The sequence below is a fragment of the Psammomys obesus genome, unplaced genomic scaffold, assembly GCF_907164565.1.
Source record: "Psammomys obesus unplaced genomic scaffold, mPsaObe1.curated_primary_1811, whole genome shotgun sequence".
Taxonomy (NCBI): domain Eukaryota; kingdom Metazoa; phylum Chordata; class Mammalia; order Rodentia; family Muridae; genus Psammomys; species Psammomys obesus.
Genome location: NW_026585895.1, coordinates 44,543,128 through 44,563,215, shown reverse-complemented (window position 1 = coordinate 44,563,215; position 20,088 = coordinate 44,543,128). Strand labels below are relative to the sequence as shown.

General features: G+C 37.9%; 1 protein-coding gene and 1 non-coding gene across 4 annotated transcripts in view; both read right to left on the bottom strand.

Annotated features, from left to right (window-relative positions):
* Positions 1–20,088, bottom strand: part of Rc3h2 (ring finger and CCCH-type domains 2) — a 59,017-nt gene that overhangs the window by 16,313 nt on the left and 22,616 nt on the right. For all 3 annotated transcript variants that reach the window (XR_008719339.1, XM_055600223.1, XM_055600224.1), the window contains exons 6-11: positions 18,573–18,773; positions 17,896–18,028; positions 17,655–17,773; positions 15,998–16,110; positions 7,365–7,673; positions 2,207–2,421 (exon numbers count right to left, since the gene is read on the bottom strand). Coding sequence is in view for 2 of the 3 variants with exons in the window: in XM_055600223.1 (XP_055456198.1) it covers positions 2,207–2,421; positions 7,365–7,673; positions 15,998–16,110; positions 17,655–17,773; positions 17,896–18,028; positions 18,573–18,773 (1,090 nt within the window). In the remaining variant the exon portion in view is untranslated. The remainder of the gene's footprint in view (positions 1–2,206; positions 2,422–7,364; positions 7,674–15,997; positions 16,111–17,654; positions 17,774–17,895; positions 18,029–18,572; positions 18,774–20,088) is intronic.
* On the bottom strand, positions 18,118–18,228 carry LOC129671798 (small nucleolar RNA SNORD90). Its single transcript, XR_008719391.1, has one exon. It is a non-coding gene; the product is annotated as a small nucleolar RNA SNORD90 (small nucleolar RNA).

Sequence of the window (20,088 nt, the reverse complement as noted above, 5' to 3'; positions counted from 1 at the left end):
AATTTTCATTTCAAATCGTACAAAACAAAACAAAACAAAAACCAAAAAAACAGGTGGCACTCTCCTTTAATCCCAGCATTTGCAAGGCAGATCTTTTAAGTTTTTTAGGACATCCTGATTTATGAATTTCAAACCAGCCAGGTCTAGCTATATATATATTTTAAGACCCTGTCTCAAAATAGATAAATAAAAAAATACAAGAGCAAGGTTATAGAGATGGCTCAGTGGTTAAGAGCACTTGTTGGCCAGGCATGGTGGTACATGCTTGTAATCCCAGCACTTCAGGAGGCAGAGTCAGGTGGATCTCTGTGAGTTTGAGGCCACCCTGGTCTTTCTTTAAAGTGAATCCAAGATTGCCAAAGCTATACAGAGAAATCATGTCTCGAAACACCTACCCACCTACCCACCCACACACACATACCACTTTCCAGCACACACAGAGCAGCTCACAGCCATTGATAGCCCCAGTTCCAAGAACACTGCAAACATGTGTTACACATACGCACATATGAATACTCACATACATAAGAGTAAAAATATTTTTAAACAATGCACAAAACCATGAAATACCATTTCATCAAGGTCATTTATGGATTCTATATTTGATTCTTACAAATGACAACTATTAGCATCTAAGTAAAAGAATGAAATAGACATATCTCTAACCACTTACAAAAATTAATTCAGTATGGATTAAAGATCTCTATGTATGAGCTGGAACTATAAACCTACTAGAAGAAAACACGAGAAATGCTTCTAAGTATTAGGAACAAGAGAGTTTTTCGGAAGAAACACAAAAGCACAAACACAAAGGCAAATCAGGTACACAGAACTATATCAAATCAAAAAACTCATTAGAAAAACCTCATTAGACTGTAGAGGCAGTCAACAGAATGAAACAAAATACAAGCTACATGTGATAAATGCAATTAAAAACAAATCAACTTGATAAATATAAGTACTAGAACTAAATAAACATTTGTCAAAAGAAAACATTCATATGGCCAACTAGTATAATGAAAATATTTAACATTAATAACATTTTAGAATACACAAATAAAAGAAATCACCTCATTCCATGGCTGTTATTAAAAAAAAAAAAAAAAAAGCCAGCCAACAATATGGCTCAGTTGGTAAAAAGCACCCATCATGCGGACTTAAGTTCACCCCAAGTTCAATACCAAAACCCACATGAGGGAAACAAGAGAACTGGCACAGAAATTAGCCCAACACAAACACACACAAAAATCCAAAGATATTAAGCACTGACCAGGTTGTATAGCAATACAAATTCCTACACACCACGAATGACAATATAAAAATCCTATGCACATAGGTATATGAATGGTACAAATGTTAATGAAAATATACCAGTACTAAAATAATAGCCTTTACTGTTTTTTTTTTAATTAATTACACTTTATTCATTTTGTATCCCCCCATAAGCCCCTCCCTCCTCCCCTCCCGATCCCACCCTCCCTCCCTTTCTGCATGCATGCCACTCCCCAAGTCCACTGATAGGGGAGGTTCTCCTCTCCTTTCTGATCTTAGTCTATCATTCTCATCAAAAGTGGCTGCATTGTCCTCTACTGTGGCCTGGTAAGGCTGCTCCCCCCTCAGGGGGAGGTGATCAAAGAGCAGGCCAATCAGATTATGTCAGAGGCAGTCCCTCTTCCCATTACTATATAACCCACTTGGACACTGAACTGCCATGGGCTACATCTGTGCAGGGGTTCTAGGTTATCTCCACGAATAGTTCTTGTTGGAGTATGAGTCTCTGGGAAGTTCCCTGTGTTCAAATTATCTGGTTCTGTTGCTCTCCTTGTGGAGTTCCCGTCCCCTCCAGTTCTTACTATTTCCCACTTCTTACATAAAATTCCATTCACTCTATCAGTTGGTCATCAGGCTCAGCATCTGCTTTGACAGTCTATACTGCAGAGGCTTTCAGAGGCCCTCTGTTTTGTTTGTTTTGAGACATGTAGTAAAGTTGGCCTTGAACTCACTATGTAGGCTTTGACTTCTTGATCCTCCCTGCCACCATCTACCAAGTGGGAGAATTACAAACTAAAAGAAAAGATCTCTTAGGGTAGGAAGAAACTTATGGGTCACAGAGTGAAATTAATTTATTAATGTAAATAGTCTAGATGTTCATTTATCTACTCATTCATTTGCTTCTTTGTTCTTAAAATTGACTAAAATTACTTACCTGTTTGTGGGTATTGTGGGACTTCAAAAGGTATCTGAGTCCTTGGATCTTGAAAATACTGAATGCTTTCAGAATGCTGAGGATATACTGGAACTCTAGTTAGAAATGGGCTCGATTTGGGAGGCACGGAATTCAGCTCTGTTCCAAAATTAGAGGGCCCAGAAGAGGTAGCTGCTGCATTACTTACAGGAGTCTTGGGTGGAGAACCAATTTTACTAGAAAGAATATAATAAAGAGCAAAAGACAACTCACTACGATCACTAAGTCTTCCTTGAAATTTTTTTTCATAAAAGTGTAAGGTAAAACTATCAATAGAAAACATATCAGGTATTTCAACAGGGGAAAATATCTGGCAAAAAAATTTAATGCTTCTTCACACTATAATGCCCAAGATCATGTATTAAAGGATTTCATGTTCTGGTGAGGTTGACAAGATATAAAAATGAACTCCAGTCACTAAACTGACTTTTCAGCTGACTCTGACTCATTCTTTAAAGATTTTTCCTGTTGTAAAACTCAAAAGCCAACAACGAAAGAACAACAATCCCACTCAGCGAGTTTAAAAGGTAAATAACACAGTCTATAAGTAGAAGTCTCTAAGGCGAAAATAGTAAAAAACAATTTGATTAACTAAAATGTAATCCAATAAAAGCCCACTTTTGTCTATTCTGTTATCTCTATTTTGTCTGGCACCTAGAAAACAGTTCCCGGCTTGGAGTAGGCACTAAGTGAACATTTGTTGAATAAATAAAATATATCCTGGCACCAAGTGATTACTTAATAAATATCTACTGAGTGAATGTAATGCCAATTAATTTTTATTGTTTTAATATAAAAGGATTTTCTTGGTTGAATAAGAGAACCTTATTAGGACATTCTTGCTCCCTTTCAAAAGCTTTAAAAACTCTTCAGAGCTTTTTTCCCCCCTCTTTTTCGAGACAAGGGTTCTCTGGGTAGCCTTGGCTGTCCTGGACTCATAAAGGCCTCACAGAGACCTACCTGTGTCTGCCTCCCCAAGTGCTGGGATTAAAGGTGTGTGCCACCACTCCCAATTTAACTCTTGAGGGCTTTAAAGATAAGCATTAAGTTAGGGACTTAGAAAAGTCCTTGTAAGACTAGAGCATAAAATAGTAAAGGTATATAGGCTGCCTTTGAATATAGCACAAGAGATTTGTCTAGAGGAAGTTTACTTCTGTGATAGACTGTATCAGAACTAAAGAAGTGCAGATAACTAGGTAGTTGTGCACTAATGTCTTGGCTTAGAGTTTAAAGATATTCTTTTAATAAACACTAACAACAAGAAAAATAATTTTTTCCTTATAAAAAAACAAACTTGTAGCCGAGCATGGTGGCACTCATCTGTGATCCCAGCACTTGGGAGGCAGTAGTAGTCAGATCTCTGTGAGTCTGAGGCCAGCCTGGTCTAAAGAGAGAGACCAAGGCAGCCAGGACTAAATACAGAGAAACCCTGTCTTGAAAACAACAACAAAACAAAACAACAAACATTTATGGCGCTCTTACTGAGTAACTAATGCACTAGGCTAAATGTTTTACACATAGTATCAAGTGCTTTCCATGCCACAATGTTATGCACTATAAAACAAAACAAACAAACAAACAAACAAACAAAAACTGAGGTTAGCACTTTGAAATGGAAGATTCTTAAGACTTACAGAAAATAGGTATTAAAATTAGTGACAAAGTAAATTAACTCACTGGCTCATGACATCATCGTGCGAGCCATCCTACACACTTGGATAAGGGCAAAACAAATCTCTGTCTTACCCTCAACAAGGAACCAGATGCCTCTCTGGTTTTATTACCCCACATGACCTCTGATTCTAGTCCCTTTTCCCAGTCAATTCCCCTCACATCTCCATGGTTTTGTCTGCTTTATCTATCCATAAGGATCTCCCTGCTACTATTATCTACACATTGGGAGATAACAACAGGTATCACAACTTCATCTCTAAAAGCCTCTCAAGCTCTTCTCCCAAAAGACTCAAGTACAGATATTCCCTTGTTCCAATACCACAAAACCAGTCAAAACGTATCATTTAGCATCTATCTACTTCTAGATCTGATGCCACAATTGCACTAGAAAACTGTCAGAGGCAGAGACTATCTGGCTCATTTTCATTAAGGACATCAGTTGGTCTCATGTACTAGGTGATCCATAGTAACATGAATAAGTAGTTTTTCTCTATCTTTACGTTTTAAAATGTTTTGTTACCTTTCCTCATGTGTGCATACAAATGTCTAAGTCAGAACAACCTGTAGACATTCCTTACAACACTGTAGGTCCTGAGGACTGAATGCCAGTTGTTAGGCTTGGCAGCAAGAGACTATTTCCCTGACAATCCATCTTGCCAGCCCTTACAAACACTTTTCTTTTTATACCTAATCACTTATTTTGTGTGTTTATGTGTATTTACTGGCATGCACATGCCAAAGAGTACATATGAAGAACAAGAGGATAACTTCTGGGAGTCCATTTTCTCCTTCCCCCATATGTTTTCAGGGAACTAAACTTAGGTCATCAGGCAAGAGCCTTTATCAAAGCATTGAATCATTTCACCAGCCCTGTCCATTGCCTAAGTTATAGAGCAAGTTCCTAAAATATAAAAAGACCTGGGCTTTATTCCCAGACCAAAGGAAAAAAAGAAAGTTAAAAACGCAAACTATAACTCATGGTTTAAGGTACGTATCATCAACTTCTGATAAACTCCTAAGATTTTCCATCTACCATCAGAAAACTTGTACTCATTTCCTTCCTCTTTCCTATTTCCACTCTATCCTTAGCTCCCACCAGTGACTATTGGACTTCTATGTCTACAAATTTGCCAACTTTGGACATTTTTGTTATATTGAACTGCAAATTGCATTTTGTAACTAGCTTCTTTCAGTAAGCACAAATTTTTTTTCTCTTGGAAGTGGATACTGAAACTGGAGCCTTGTGGGAGTTGGCAAGTATGCCACCACTGACCTATATATCCATAGCCCATTTTTAACATTCTCTTTCCATTTTTCTTTTTTTTGGGGGTGGTGGTGGTGGTGGTGGTGGCAAGTTCTTAATAATTTGTCCACGCTGGCCTTAAATTTCCTCTGCATCCAAGGCTAGCTAATGTTACTTTGCCAAAACCTTCAGAATTCTATTTTCTAAACATAGAGCAAAAAGTTTTTATAGCCTCATAAGGTTTTCATAGCCTGATAACAGCCAGTATATATCAGTCAGTAACATAAACCTTCAGATATATAAATGAGTGTCTGGTACGAGGGACAAACTGAGGGCACTGCACATGCTAAGCAAGCACTTGTCCACTGAGATAATCTCCACTACAAACATTCAGTTTTCAGTACGAGGGACAAACTGAGGGCACTGCACATGCTAAGCAAGCACTTGTCCACTGAGATAATCTCCACTACAAACATTCAGTTTTCAGTTTTCTAAGGCTAGCCCTAATACTTTACAAATCTACAAACAAACTTAAACCACACTGTTTTCCCCCCAAAACGTGCTATACTACACTAGAAACGAGAAATATTCCTATCTTTTAGCTAATGTGCTTTATTTGTATAAATGTTATATCCACATCCTATAGCATTATGAGTCCTTTAAAGGCTGAGATATCTAGTTTTCAGATATTTCTAACAATGCCAGTGACAAAGCATGGAATGGGTACACAGTAACATTTGTGAAGTAGTCAATATTTTTAATGTATCTTTTCCCAAATACATCCAGTGAAGATCATTTTAATAAAAAATTTCTATTACATGCTGAACTATACAAGTTGAAAAGATTATCTTTAACTTATACAGTCTCTATGACATTAAGTCATTAAAAGTTTACTGTGTGCCAAGCATGATGCTTTTTCTCCAGTAGGCATATACTAGTACTGACAAACTTCAAGGACAATGAAATCTGAAAATGCTTTTAACTTTAATTTCTAAACCTCAAAATGTAAGACTGGAGTAACTTCCAATTATCTGAAAGTTTCAGCAATTTTTATGAGGTTAAAAAAATTAATCAAAAAAATTCATTTTGAGTTCTACAAGGAGAACAACAGAACCAAAAAAATCTAGACACAGGGATGTCTTCTGAGATACCAAGGACCATTCATGGAGATACCCTAGAACCCCTGCACAGATGGAGCTCATGGCAGTTCACTGTCCAAGTGGGTTCCATAGTAATGGGAACAGGGGCTGTCTCTGGCATGAACTGATTGGTCTGCTCTTTGATCACCTCCCCCTCAGGGGGGTGCGGCCTTACCAGGCCACTGAGGAAGACAATGCAGCCAAAACCGGAGAGACCTGATAGGCTAGGGTCAGATGGAATGGGAAGACGACCTCCCCTATCAGTGGACTGGGGGAGGGGCATGGGAGGGAGGTTGGGACTGGGAGGAGGAAAAGGAGGGAGCAACAGGTGGGATACAAAGTGAATAAACTGTAATTAATAAAAAATAAAAATTTGTCAAATGAAGTCTAATGTTGTCAGTCAACAACAACAACGGTGGTAAAAATGAGGCAGAGTGGCTACTAACGGCCAGGCACTGTTCAAAATATAGTATACCACTAACTCAAATTTCACCATCAGGAAATGATGACCATTGAGCTACACACCTAGCCCATGAAGATATTGTAATTTTATGAGTATTTCAAGGTAGACAGATAAAATAACTGGTTTGGCATACAATTAACAGTAGGAAAAAGCAAGACACAATTTGAGCCCAAGGATCTTGGCTCCCAACAGTCTACCCTTAATTATATACCATTACAAAGAACGCAGTAGAATCTGACTGAAACAGTTAGCTATACATTCAAGCTTCTCACCTGTTTAGGTTTCTACTTAGCTCCTTTTGATCTTCTCTATGAATTTAATACTGAAACTCAAGAAAATAAAATCTGGAAACCCCAATTCTGGCCCAATATAATATAGTTGAAAAAAAACAAAACTCACGAGTTGAAGCAACTTTTCAAGTTTGCAGAGCTATTTAGTCACATAGTGAGGATTAGAACTCAAATTTCTTTGTATTTAGTATTTTCCTCTATTACATGAATAACTGCATAAAATTTCAATTTACTATTGTACCCTAGGATGAAAAAAAGAGGTCACTTCTAACAGGGAAAAAGAATGCTATCATCCTCACTCAATACCTACTTTTCGGACACAGACTCTGCAGAGGGCCCAGCAGCATTCTGGCCATTAGTGCCAACCTTCCCAACTTTCTTCGCAGTCTCCAGAGTCCTTACTCCACTGTCAGCACTTCGTGGGATTAGCTGGGAAACACTGCTTTCTGCATTTGAAATTCCATTTGTGCTTGGAACAATTTTCCCAGTTGTTTCAGTACTTCCTATGACAGAAATGACATTGCCGGCTGTGGTTGTGACAGTGCTGTTTACACCAACTTTATTCAGAAGAGGAAATGTTCTTACAGTCGCACTCATCTTTTTGTTCCTTAATCGGTACCTGTTAAAATAATCAACATGTTTGTACTGCTTTAGATTTTAATCTGAAAACACAAAAAGAAAATATGTTTAAAAAAGAAAACAGCTCTGAAAATTTTTCAACTAAGTATCAGATACTCAATGTCACATATACATGTAACATACATGCAAATACAGGCACATAACTGATATAGCAAGCAAGGTATGCATGCACTCAAAGCTTTCTGAAAGAGTGGGGTTTGAAAATCTATTTTTATGTGGTATCCAAAGCACCAAATTCTGAAAGTAACACAGAACTAACAGGAAAGAATACAAGAGTTAAAATCAGTCTCTGCTGATTAAATTATACAAGCAGAACAAAATTTTAAAGAAACAATAAAAAACTCAAAACCTCCTTTTTAAACTTTATATCAAAACACAGATATTTTAAACTATTCCTAAATGAGTTTAAGTCTAAAGAAATATTTCCATCACAGATTTTTCTGATATTACATTTATTTATGAAGACTGGATAGAATAGTGATATAAGTCTTGGTCCTGTTCTCTCAATATTTCTAAGTGGACAACACAACAAAAAACACTTGGGGTTACTATGCTTAAATTACTCAATTACTGTTACACTCCAACATGATGATCATGATGAATAATGCTTGTGTAATAGTTTCTGCTTTAGCTCTTCAGCATCTATAAACAAATCTATCATTCAGTCCTTTCACTGTCTCTGTCTCTTACATATAACACTGGAAGAAAATTTCAATAAAAGATGAGTACCCACAGATAAGATTGGATAGTGGAGGAATAAAATAAAACAGCAAAACCAAAAATCAACAACTTAGAGTGACTAGATCACACACCACATAGGCACAGGGGTTGGAAACCCAGGGAATACTTCCTGAAGGAGAAGGAAGAGCATGAGCAGATTTATACTTCAGAAAGGCAAACTGTTACCACCAAAGGGAAAGGAATCCCATTTTCTTCAATGTGTTCTCTGAAATGTCTTCATTCTACTCTTCAAAGTTCTTAAGGAAAATGGCTAGTTAATTCAAATACATATCCTTTTCTCTCTATATAAAATTAAATGAGCGTGCCTGTGCTCGTGTCCCAGCTAGACTGTTAGTCAGCAAACCTGAGCCATACTCCTATTGCCTCCGACACCCATTAAAGCTGGGGTACGGGCAGCTGTGAGGGATACCTAGCTTGTTACACTAGTGCTAGGATCTAAACAATGGTCCTCATAATTGTGGAACAAGCACTTTTAAACAGTAGTCCATCCTTCCAGCCCTGTAAGTCCATATTCTTAAGTTTGGTCAATGAACAAAATTTTCTTTGGGAAAAGTAAAACATAAGAAATTGTGTCAGATGAGTGAAGAGAGGGTATATGCACAGGGCTCCTGGTCACCAAAGCCATGGATTTAGAATCTAACTCTCACATCTGAAATGGCCAATTCTTTTCAAATCGTGAGCAACTTCAAGTACTGCCTCACTCATGTCACAACCCACTACCAATCACTAATACCTCCCTTGTATCTTTGACTCCTTAGTCATAGAGTATACAAGGAATGGTCCACCATTACACAACTTATCTGACAAAATTTAGTACTTACTCTGTACTTGTTCACAAACTAGCTAAACGTTACTGTGTTGGGTGGGGTGAGACAATCATGTGGTAAAGACCAAAATTTGAATATTTACTTGAAATCACCAAGCAATTCATTGATGTATGTCTTTCCTAACTTTACTTTCTCATCTTTAACATTCCTTTTTCCTCCTCAGCTCCTCCAAACCTGACAATACTGCTTCCTTGTTAATAGAGAAAACACAAAAAACTCTGTATCACCAGTTCCATTAATTTCCTGCACCTGTAACACCACATTCTTTGCAAGACAAAAGAAGCAGAATTCCAGTTCCTAAGGTTAATTTATATTCCAGGGCTCAGTCTTATCTGCCTTCTCATGGACTTCACTCCTGTAATTTTTATTTCTTCCTTGTGCTGTCACTTTAGGCAGGGGTCTGTTTAAATGTCATATGCTCTGATAACTGTTCCTGGAATACCCTATTAAAATGTCTATCTAGGGCTGGAGAAATGGCTCAGCGGTCAAGAGCACTGGCTGCTCTTCCAGAGGTCCTGAGTTCAATACGCAGCAACCACATGGTGGCTCACAACCATCTGCAATGGAATCTGATTTCCTCTTCTGGTGTGCATGAAAACAGTGTTTATATACATAAATTAAATAAATAAATCTTTAAAAAAAATGTCTATCTATCGCTGGGAAGTGGGGGCGTATGCCTTTAATCCCAGCACTAGGGAGACAGAGTAAGTGGATCTCTATGAGTCTGAGACCAGCCTAGTCTACAAACTGAGTTCCAGGATAGCCAGAGGCACACAGAGAAACCTTGTCTCAAATACAATAACAAGTCTATCTACTAGATATGTTCTCTATTTATTTGCTGCATGTCAGTCTCTAACCATATCCAGGATAGGGATTTTTGTCTTTTCTACATACCACTCTAAATATGAGTGCCTGTGCATACCAGATATTTCAAGATACATTTGCTACCCTGAATGAGTACTCAGCTTCTTTTTTGTTTGTTTGATTTTTTTGAGACAGGGCTTCTCTGTGTAGCCCTAGCTCTCCTGAAACTTGCACTGTAGACCAGGCTGTCCTTGAACACATAGAGGTCTGCCTCCCTTTGCCTCCCTGAGTGCTGGGATTAAACGCATGCACCATTGCCTGGCCAGCTTCAAATTTTGTATGGCCAAGACAGTACAAAGTTCTCTGCCCTAATGCCTGCTCCATTTAAGAAAAAGATAAATTCAGTTATGTAGGGTAAACAACTTGGGAGTCACTGTTGATTCCTTTTTTTTAAAAAAATAGTGGCTTCTGTTTTAAAAACAATTATTTTTTTCTTTGTGTGTGTCTCTGTGCCTTTTGTCAAATCCCCTAAAGCTGGAGTTATAGGTGGTTGTGACTTCAGTACTGAACTCAAGTCCTCTGGAAGTGTGGTGGATTTTGTTGTTGTTGTTGATGTTGTTGTTTTTTGGGGTTTTTTGAGACAGAATTTCTCTGTGTAGTCCTGGCTGTCCTGGACTCACTTTATAGACCAGGCTGGCCTCCAACTTAGAGATCTGCCTGCCTTTGTCACCTAGAGTGCTGGGATTACAGACTATATATATGCCACCACACCCAGCTATAACAAGCGTTCTTAACTGCTGAGCCTTGTTTGTTTGTTTAAGACAGGGTTTCTCTGTGAAGTCCAGGCTGTTCTAGAACTCACTCTGTAGACTAGGCTGGCCTCAAACTCAAAGAGATCGACCTGCCTCTGCCTCCCAAATTCTGGGATTAAAGTTGTGAGCCACCACTGCCTGGCTCAAGGTTGGAATCTTCATCTTCAATAAAAATTTTAAGAGGTGAGACACCCTAAATGATTTGTTCAAGATATAAAATATGGTAGGAACATTTTCTCAAATGACGTTTTCTCTTTTCAAATGACTCTAGTTTGTATCAAATTGACAAAAACCTAATTCCATTACCATGAGAATGGGCTCCTGAAAAAGGGGAGAGTTCAGGTTCACTTTCTCTTTTCTTCTCTTTCACACATATTTTTTTTTTGCCTTTCTACCTAGGGTAATGCTATAAGGCGACTCTCACCAGATATGGCCCTTCATTCTTAAACTTCCCAATCTATAGAACACCCAACCAAATATATTTTATATATTAAAAAATATCCACTGCAATCAATTATGTTTATATAACTGAATTATATCTTTTACTTAAATGGAGCAGGCATTAAGGCACAGAACTCTGTAGTTCTATTAGCCATACAAAATTTGTGTGCATTTTTTCTTTACTTTTTCTTCTTGTACATCTTCTCTTCTATCTGAGTTTAATCATGCTCAGGTGTCAACTTGCTTCTCTAGCCTTCTCTGACTTGCCTGGGCAAGATGTCTCTTTCTGTCAGCATATAGCCAAAGCACTTGTCTTACTTTTTCTGTTTGCTGTGGGTAGTTTATAATATAGAAAATGCCTTTGGTTCAATGTTCTACAGACTGGGAAGTCTAAGAACGAAGGTCCATATGTGATGACAGCCTTCTGACAGCATAACGGTAGATAGAAGGGTGATGGTTAATATTAACTGTCAACCTTATATAACCTAGAATCACCAAGGAGACAAGATCCAGACACAAATGGTGATACGTTTTCTAGATAAACGTGGGTGAAAAGACAAACCCAACTGTTGGTAGCATCATCACACAGTCTAGGGTCTAGGACTGAATAAAAGGAGAAAATGAAATTCATTGCTGACTGTACACTGCCACTATGACTTCCCCATCATGATGAACTGTACCCTCAAAATATGAGCCAAAATACTCTCCTTTTCAAAATTGTATTTATAGCATTTCATTATAGCAACTAGAAAAAACAGAAAATTAAGATGATTGGTATGATAAGCCTGATTATGTGTTTTGAAACCAGTTTGTAGGAAGAATATAGAAAAGCTTGTACTCTTGGGCTAGGAAGGTCCTAGACATTGTAAACAGAGGTTAACAGGCTATTTTGGTAGAAATTTAGATCACAATACTAAGATAAATTTCAACAATGAAGGCTCAGCTTACAGGTTTCAAAGGGGAATAAGGACTCTACTGATAATTAGGCTAGAGGCCCTGTATATCATATTCTGGCAAAGAATCCTGCTATATTCTGAACCTGCCAGTGTCACAGAATTCAATGAGCCATTAAGGCCAGGCAATGAGCAGCAGGGATGAATTTCCTGCAGAGAGGGTCCTGCAGGGCCATTATATGAAGCCAAGAAAATGTAATCAAAGTTGAGATGCAGACTCCAGGATTTTGGAGTTGCCAGTATGACGGTGTCTAAATTTGTTTGGTTAGCCAGATTGGTAATTGAGCTGCAGGTACTGTGGAGCTGGCCCAAGACACAGGCTATGTGCACTGGAGCTAGACAGATAGGACTACACAAATCCCTGGAGTCCAGGGGACTCTGTATAAACCCCAGATGCACACTATATAGCTCTAGGTTTTGAAGTTTGCCTTGCTTTGGTTCTACTTTTCTTTGTAGTGCCCCAGTTCCCTTTTTGGAGCGGGAATGTTTACTCTGTGCTGCTTTAGGTTGAAACTATGTGACACATTTTTTGATTGTGTAGGACTCACAGTTAAGAAATTGCCTAAGGCGCTGAAGAGGTGGCTCTGCAGCAAAGAGCACTTTGTAACAAAGAGCACTTGCTGCTCTTGAAGAGGGCATGAGTTTAGTTCCCTGTACCCACCCGGTGGCTTAGCTACTTTAAACTCCAGTTCCTGGGAATCCAACTTCTCCACAGACACTGCACAAATATGGTGCATATACATACACACAAGTAAAACATTCATATACAAAAAGTAAATACATTTAAAAATTTTAATCACCTGAAACTCAGGTGAGACTTTGAAATTTTGAACAGTTGTTGGAGCTGCTGAAGACTATGGGGCCTTTTGAAGTTACACTGAATATACTTTGCAGTATGAAACAGCCATGAGCCTCTAAAAACAAGTAGTTTAAGGCCCAAAAATGATCTGTTTCATCACCAAACTGATAAAGCTTACTGATTGTAAGCTTGACAGAATCCAGACTCATTTCTAAATGTCTATGAAGGATTTTATTGATTAGACTAACTGGGTGGGAAAAGCCACCATAACAGCAGGTGGCATATAACATGGGATGGAGTCCCAGACAGAACAGCTCTGCTTCCCAACTGTGGGTGCAATGTGACCAACTGCCTTTGCTCCGTGACTCCCCCATGATGGTGAGTTGTACCTCTGAATTGTAAGGCTTCTGTCCTCCAGCTGCATTTGTCAGATAAGGTATTACATAAACAAGAAAGGTAATTAAGACAAGTAGTGCTTAGTACTTTATTGGCACATTATCTAAAAGATGAAAGGAAGGTTTGAACCAAATTCTGTAATATAGTGAAGCATCAACTAACAATTTTAAACAGAAGATAGAAATGGTTAGACAGGTACCTTAGAAAGTAATTTCAGTACAAATGGAAAAGCTCAGTTAAAGTGTAAATAGACAATGAAGAGGTAAAACAGATAAACTGAGTTAATGTGTAATTGAAAAGTAAAAATGGTATCTGGCACAAAGTATAACCAATTAATTGGGTATTATAATTATTATCATCTTTATGACTGTTACATAAGATCAGAGGACAAACTAGTATGAAGAGAAGAGAACTGATTCATATATGTATTTTTATATATGGGTTCTACTTTCTTTCTTAGGACACTTGCAGACTTTCTATAAGCTTTAAATGAGGGAGGGTGATCAGAAAAAAACACATTCCTAGTCACACAGCTTTTCTTATGGTGCAGCTACTGCTATGGAGGTCATAACATGCTGGCCACAGATGAAAGGAAAGAACAATAAATTTTATATATATATATATATATATATATATATATATATATACACACATATATATATACACACACGTATAAATGTATAAAGCTAACACTATGTAAGACAGACAATAAACATATTAGGAACAGGTAACTATAATACATGAATCAAACCTGCTTATCTTTCTAAGTAAAGTTTACAGCTATGCTCACTTTACACACTGTCTATGGCTACGTGTAATTTATAAAAGAAACGGTTCAGCCTACAAAGCCAAAAATATTTTCTATATGGACTTCACAGAAAAACAGAGCTTTCACAACACTGTAATAAATAAATGTGACTAAGATTCTGGCTCACATGAAGTAGTAAAGGGATCCTACTGAAATACATGAATGAGGAACAGGGCAAGGAAAAGCCCCAAAGGCAAGGCTAGAAGGAGCAGCACGTGGACGATCCGAGGGTTAAAGGTGCACAGCGCACTCCAAAAACCAATAGGAAATTATGGTGGCTTGAAGGTAAGAGTGCAAATCAGAGCTAGGTGGTGGTGGAACACACCTTTAATCCCAGCACTTGAGAGACAGAGGCAGATGGATCTCTGAGTTAATAGAGGCCAGCATTATCGATGAAGTGAGTTCCAGGACAGCCAGGGCTATACAGAAAGACCCTAAAAAAAAAACACAGGAAAAAAAAAAAAAGTGATCAAAACTTGTTATGACAGCTCAAGACAAAGGAAGCTGGAATGGCAGAACTTGGTAAATGATTATGAAGGAAAAAGGTGAAGGGAAGATCGCTGGCAAAGATTTCCAAAATATGCCCGGCATAACTAGTTTAATAGGCAGAAAAGAATGGCTCAAAGACAAGGTGACATCAAAGTAGGGAATTAGCTTACCAAGTGTGAAAGAGCTACAAACAAATTACAGATGTACACTAAGAGCCGGTAAAATGCCAGTTACTTAAGAGAAAGCCTGAGATCATTTTCGGGTGAGTTTTGATGAAAATCATATATTTACTTTCACATCCCTAAACAAAGGTCATACACCCAGGACAAATGGCTGAAATGCCAACTTAACATATCAAAGCAAACCTGCCTCCAGGTTCTCCTGGCATTCTTCAGTTTCTGTTAAAGCATATGGCTGGTATATCCATCACCCAGTTATCTTTCCCTAGATAATCCAGCCATTTTGTCTACCCTGTACTTTCCTGGCCTCTGGGTCTCTTGGTTTCCTGGCTCTCCCCTCTCCTTTTCCCCTCCCCTCACATAGCCAGGTTCAGGGTCTTGTTCACTCTGGAGTCTTCCAAATGTTTCTGCCTCTGGCTACTGTGCTCCCTTTTATCTACAATAAACCTTCTCCTTCACCATACCTAGGAGCAGTCATGTCCTTCTTTTTTCTTTCTTCTTTTTTTATTCAGTAACTTCTAGAAAAATGTTAAAAAGAGGAAAAGCCAGAAAAAGAAAAATTATCTACATTAACATTTTGCCTGAGATTTTGCTGATATGTTCAACTGAACCTGAGCAAATAAAACAGAGGCAAACAGTAGTACTTTCATTCTACAAAGGTAAAAGAAGGGTTTGGAAAGATGAATCAGTGGTTAAGAGCACAGAGGTCCTGAGTTCAGTTCCCAGCAACCACATGGTAGCTCACAACCATCTACAATGAGATCTAGTACCCTCTTCTGACATGCAGGCAGAACACTGTATACACAATAAATAAATCTTCAAAAAAGTAAGTAAAAAAGGTGAAAGAAAAATCGATTTCAGCTATTAGTTTCTAATTGACCCTTTTATTCAAACATGACCTTTTAATATTAATCTTATACCTAGTTAAATCTCATGGGTTCAAAATAGCTAATATGCAATTCATATTACTTATAGCTTTGAAACATCACAGAAGTTAATACTGAATATAACACTCCCTGAATAACACTATATGAAAGACATTCCTTCAGACTTACTTTTCGAGCTCTTCCTGAGAATGGGCAAATGTACAATTTGTTCCTCGTGGACAACCCCCTTGTTGTCGCAAATCTCGGCACATGCTAGTTTTGTACTTGCTGTTTGGCTGAGGCTACACAAACAAAACATTCAGCAAATGGAAAAGATGTCAGTTGTTATTTACTCTTCCAATTTTAGAACTTAATGAGGATACGAACAATGAGTCTTTTTCACATCAGACAAGTAATTCTCATGCTGAAACAAGTTCCACCCATTATTTCCTATAAGAGTAGTAGATAAGCCTAGGTGAGCCTTTAAGCCTTCTTTCTGAAGGTTATCTGAATTTGATTCACATTTATATCTTTATTTATTTTTCAGACAATGTAATTTTCAAGGGAAATACTTCTTAATTTATTACTATCTTAAATTGGGATAACAAAATGAAACAATTTTTAAAAGCATGTAAAATGGCAAGATATTATTTTTACCCATTTAAAACCTTCCCAAGCTGGGTACAGTGGCACACTCCTGTAATCCCAGTACTTGGGAGGCAGAGGCAGGCAGAACTCTTGAGCTCAAGGCCAGAATGGTCTACAAAGTGAGGTCCAAGACAGCCAGTGCTATGTAGAGAAGCCATGTCTAGAAAAAAAGAAAGAGAGAGAAAGAGAGAGAGAGAGAAAGAAAGAAAGAAAGAAAGAAAGAAAGAAAGAAAGAAAGAAAGAAAGAAAGAAAAACATTGTACACACAGGTAATGGCCCAAAGCAACTCAACAAATGAAAAGTCATTTGAATAAGGGAATATATTTTAAACCACCCCCCCCCTTTTTTTTCCTCTTTTTATTTTACAGAGACAGGGATTCTCTGTGTAGCTGTCCTTGACTCGCTTTGTAGACCAGGCTGTCCTGGAATCCAGAGAACCACCTGCCTCTGCCTCCCTGAGTGCTGGAATTACAGGCATGTGGCACAGTGCCTGGATTACCTTCCCTTTCTAAATTACACTAAAAATATTAAGGAATTGGGGGCTGGAGAGATGGCTCAGAGGTTAGGAGCACCAGCTGCTCTTCCTGAGGTCCTGAGTTCAATTCCCAGCAACCACATGGTGGCTCACAACCATCTACACAGGGATCTGATGCCCTCTTCTGGTGTGCAGATGTACTTGCACTCGTCTACACTAACTAACTAAATAAATAAATATTACAAAAATATTAAGGAATTTCAAATTCTAAATATATTACAAAACAAATTCATTTGAGAAATAGCAAAGGACAAAAAAAAAAACTTTCAGCTACAAAAAGAACTGGACAAAATGTTTGGAAAAAATTAATGAACTATACTTAGTAAAAAACATAATGTAACTCAGTGAATTTATGTCCAAAATACCCTCTAACCTCATTATACAATGAAATGTTAACCAAGTACAGTAAGAAGTGAGTTTCTCCCAGAAGTACAGAGTAAAAATTTGCAAGAAGGGCGTGTGTGTCACTGGGCGTCGAGGTAGAAGCCCTGGGTACAATGCCTGTGCAGCTGCACATGCACTTCCATATGCACATCCCCTCTGCACACACACCTCAAGAGGAAAGGGTTACAGAAGGAGTCCATTAGCCAATCAAATTGTTAGTATTCACGGTGAAGCTGTGGTAGACACAGCAGTAATCAGAAGTGTAATAAATAAAGTTACCTGGGGTGTCTCATGGCCTTTTCTACTATAATTTTGTATGAAGTCCACAAGACCATGAACCACTGTTTTAACAGCTACCATTGCATTTTCCAGCTGCTCCCAAGTTGGTGAAACAGCATCTAAATTAAAAGCCAAAGGGATGGGGTGGGAGTGAAGGAGACAATGTATCAACAGTCATTTCCTTTTTCTTTTTACTTCAAAGTTCTATAAATTATAAGCACTGACACATTTTCCCACATACCTGGGTTAGGGTCTATGTTTGCAAGAAGCTCTAAATGAGGCCTCAGTCTATTTAAATTAGCTGGATCACCTGTTCGTTGCAAAACAATTGTCAATTCCTGGACACTCTTTGCAAATGATTCTGGAGACTGCAGCTAACAAACAGAAAAAAAAGAATGATTTTTACTCTGAATTTTAGAACATACCTATATTCAAGTATTTTCCAATAGATCACCTTACTTAAAAGTTTTCAAGCGTCTTCAGATTTCATAATAGGACAATCAATGATGAATTAAGTTTTCACCTCAGAATCTGCCCTATGAAATTCATCATTAGACACTTAGAAAACATTTATCAGTTCTCTAGGGTCAGAATGCAGATAAAAGTTTTCAACTTTACAATGCTTCAAAAGCATTTTACATTTAATTGCTCCCGGGTGAGTGATATGAAGTATTCACATCATGAGACAATAGCACTGAGCTACAGCTCTCAGAGAGCTACATAAGCATGACTGTAAAAGCCAATATCCACAAAGCCCAGAGTGTACAATGCTGCTAAGTTATCATGTTCACTAGGTCAGATACATGAATTTTCAGCTCAGAAGAGCATAATAGGTAATAAACAGACAGGAGTCTCTGCTACAGTATTCTGTGAAACAGAAAGGGTATAAAATCAATCAGTACCTCTAATCTTACAAACCTTATCAATGATAGACTGCATGTGTGATTTATGAGCCAAGTCCCCATATAGCAGAGAAGACCACTGCTCAGGTGAAATACGAAGTCCTGCTTCCATGGCAATATGAACAATTTGGGCATCATGTTCTCTGCGTAGTGCCTCATAACTCCGAAATTCCTCCTTTAGCTGCATCAGGGAAGAGTCTTCATCCCTTTTAGTAACCTTAAAAAAAAAAAAAAAAGAAATATATTTATATATATATATATATTTATATATCTAGTGATATATATATATATCACTAGAATTGGTCTGCTCTTCCTCTGATCTAATTCATTTACTCTGGGTGTGGGGATGGGGTGATACCTCACCCCACCTCCTCACAAAGTAGAAATGTCAACATTAATCCTTTTTGGAATAAACCAGAAACTATACAACTGCGTACTCAGTCATTTTCTTCAGTGAGTTCATCAGCATTTGGCAGGGAAGAAGACTTAGAAACGAAAAAAAAAAAAAAATTATAGTAAGGATACTGTTATAGGATCTATGGCAACATAAACAAAAGGCAATTAAATATGACAAGTAAACAGAAGGAAAATTTTCAGTAATGTTTTCACTTGACTAAAGATTATGTGGGCTGTATCTTGAAATACATCCTATTTCTTTAGGAAAAGGGAAAAAAAATAAATTTTTAAAGTGGTAATGCCAGGCATACTTTTGATCCGAGTACTTGGGAGGCAGAGGCAGGCGAATCTCTGTGCATTCAAGGTTAACCTGGTCTAGAGTGAGTTCCAGGACACACAAAAAAACCCTATTTTCAAAGAAGCAAAAAGAAAAGAAAAAATGCTGTGGAGAAGGGGTGGTGGTGGCTGGAGAGATGGCTTAGAGGTTAAGAGCACTGTCTGTTCTTCCAAGGTCCTGAGTTCAATTCCCAGCAACCACATGGTGGCTCCCAACCACCTACAATGAGATCTGGTGCCCTCTTCTGGTGTATAGGCATACATGCAGGCAGAACGCTATATACATAATAAATTAATTAAAAAAAAAATGAATGGGCAGAGGAAACAGAGTTAAAAGTTCTAATATAGGTAAGAGAAGAGTCACAGATGGCCTTACATACTACAGTAAATTGGACATTAAATCCTGAAGGGAATGAGAAGTGACTGAGAATTTTTTCAAAAGCACTATGATCAGCTATAGGTCTTAAAGAAACATCGTTTTCCTTGCTTGGAAAGGGCTTTTTTAGTGAAAAAAAGAGTCTCGCTTTCTTGTTTGAGGGGGTGCACAGGCTGAGTACATGACATCTTTCTAAGAGGATTGGGGTAGATTAGTAGGAACATTATTTACTGCGATTCTTTGAGAAATGAGATACTATAGTTTCAGAAAGTAGAAACTTGTTTCTAAGGTTTGAGGTTGTCTTTGTACCTAAAACAGTGATATACACAGTGACTGCATTTTCCCCCTTTCTTTCTTTAATTCTTATAAAATCTTCCTGTGTGTGTGTGTGTGTGTGTGTGTGTGTGTGTGTGTGTGTGTGTGT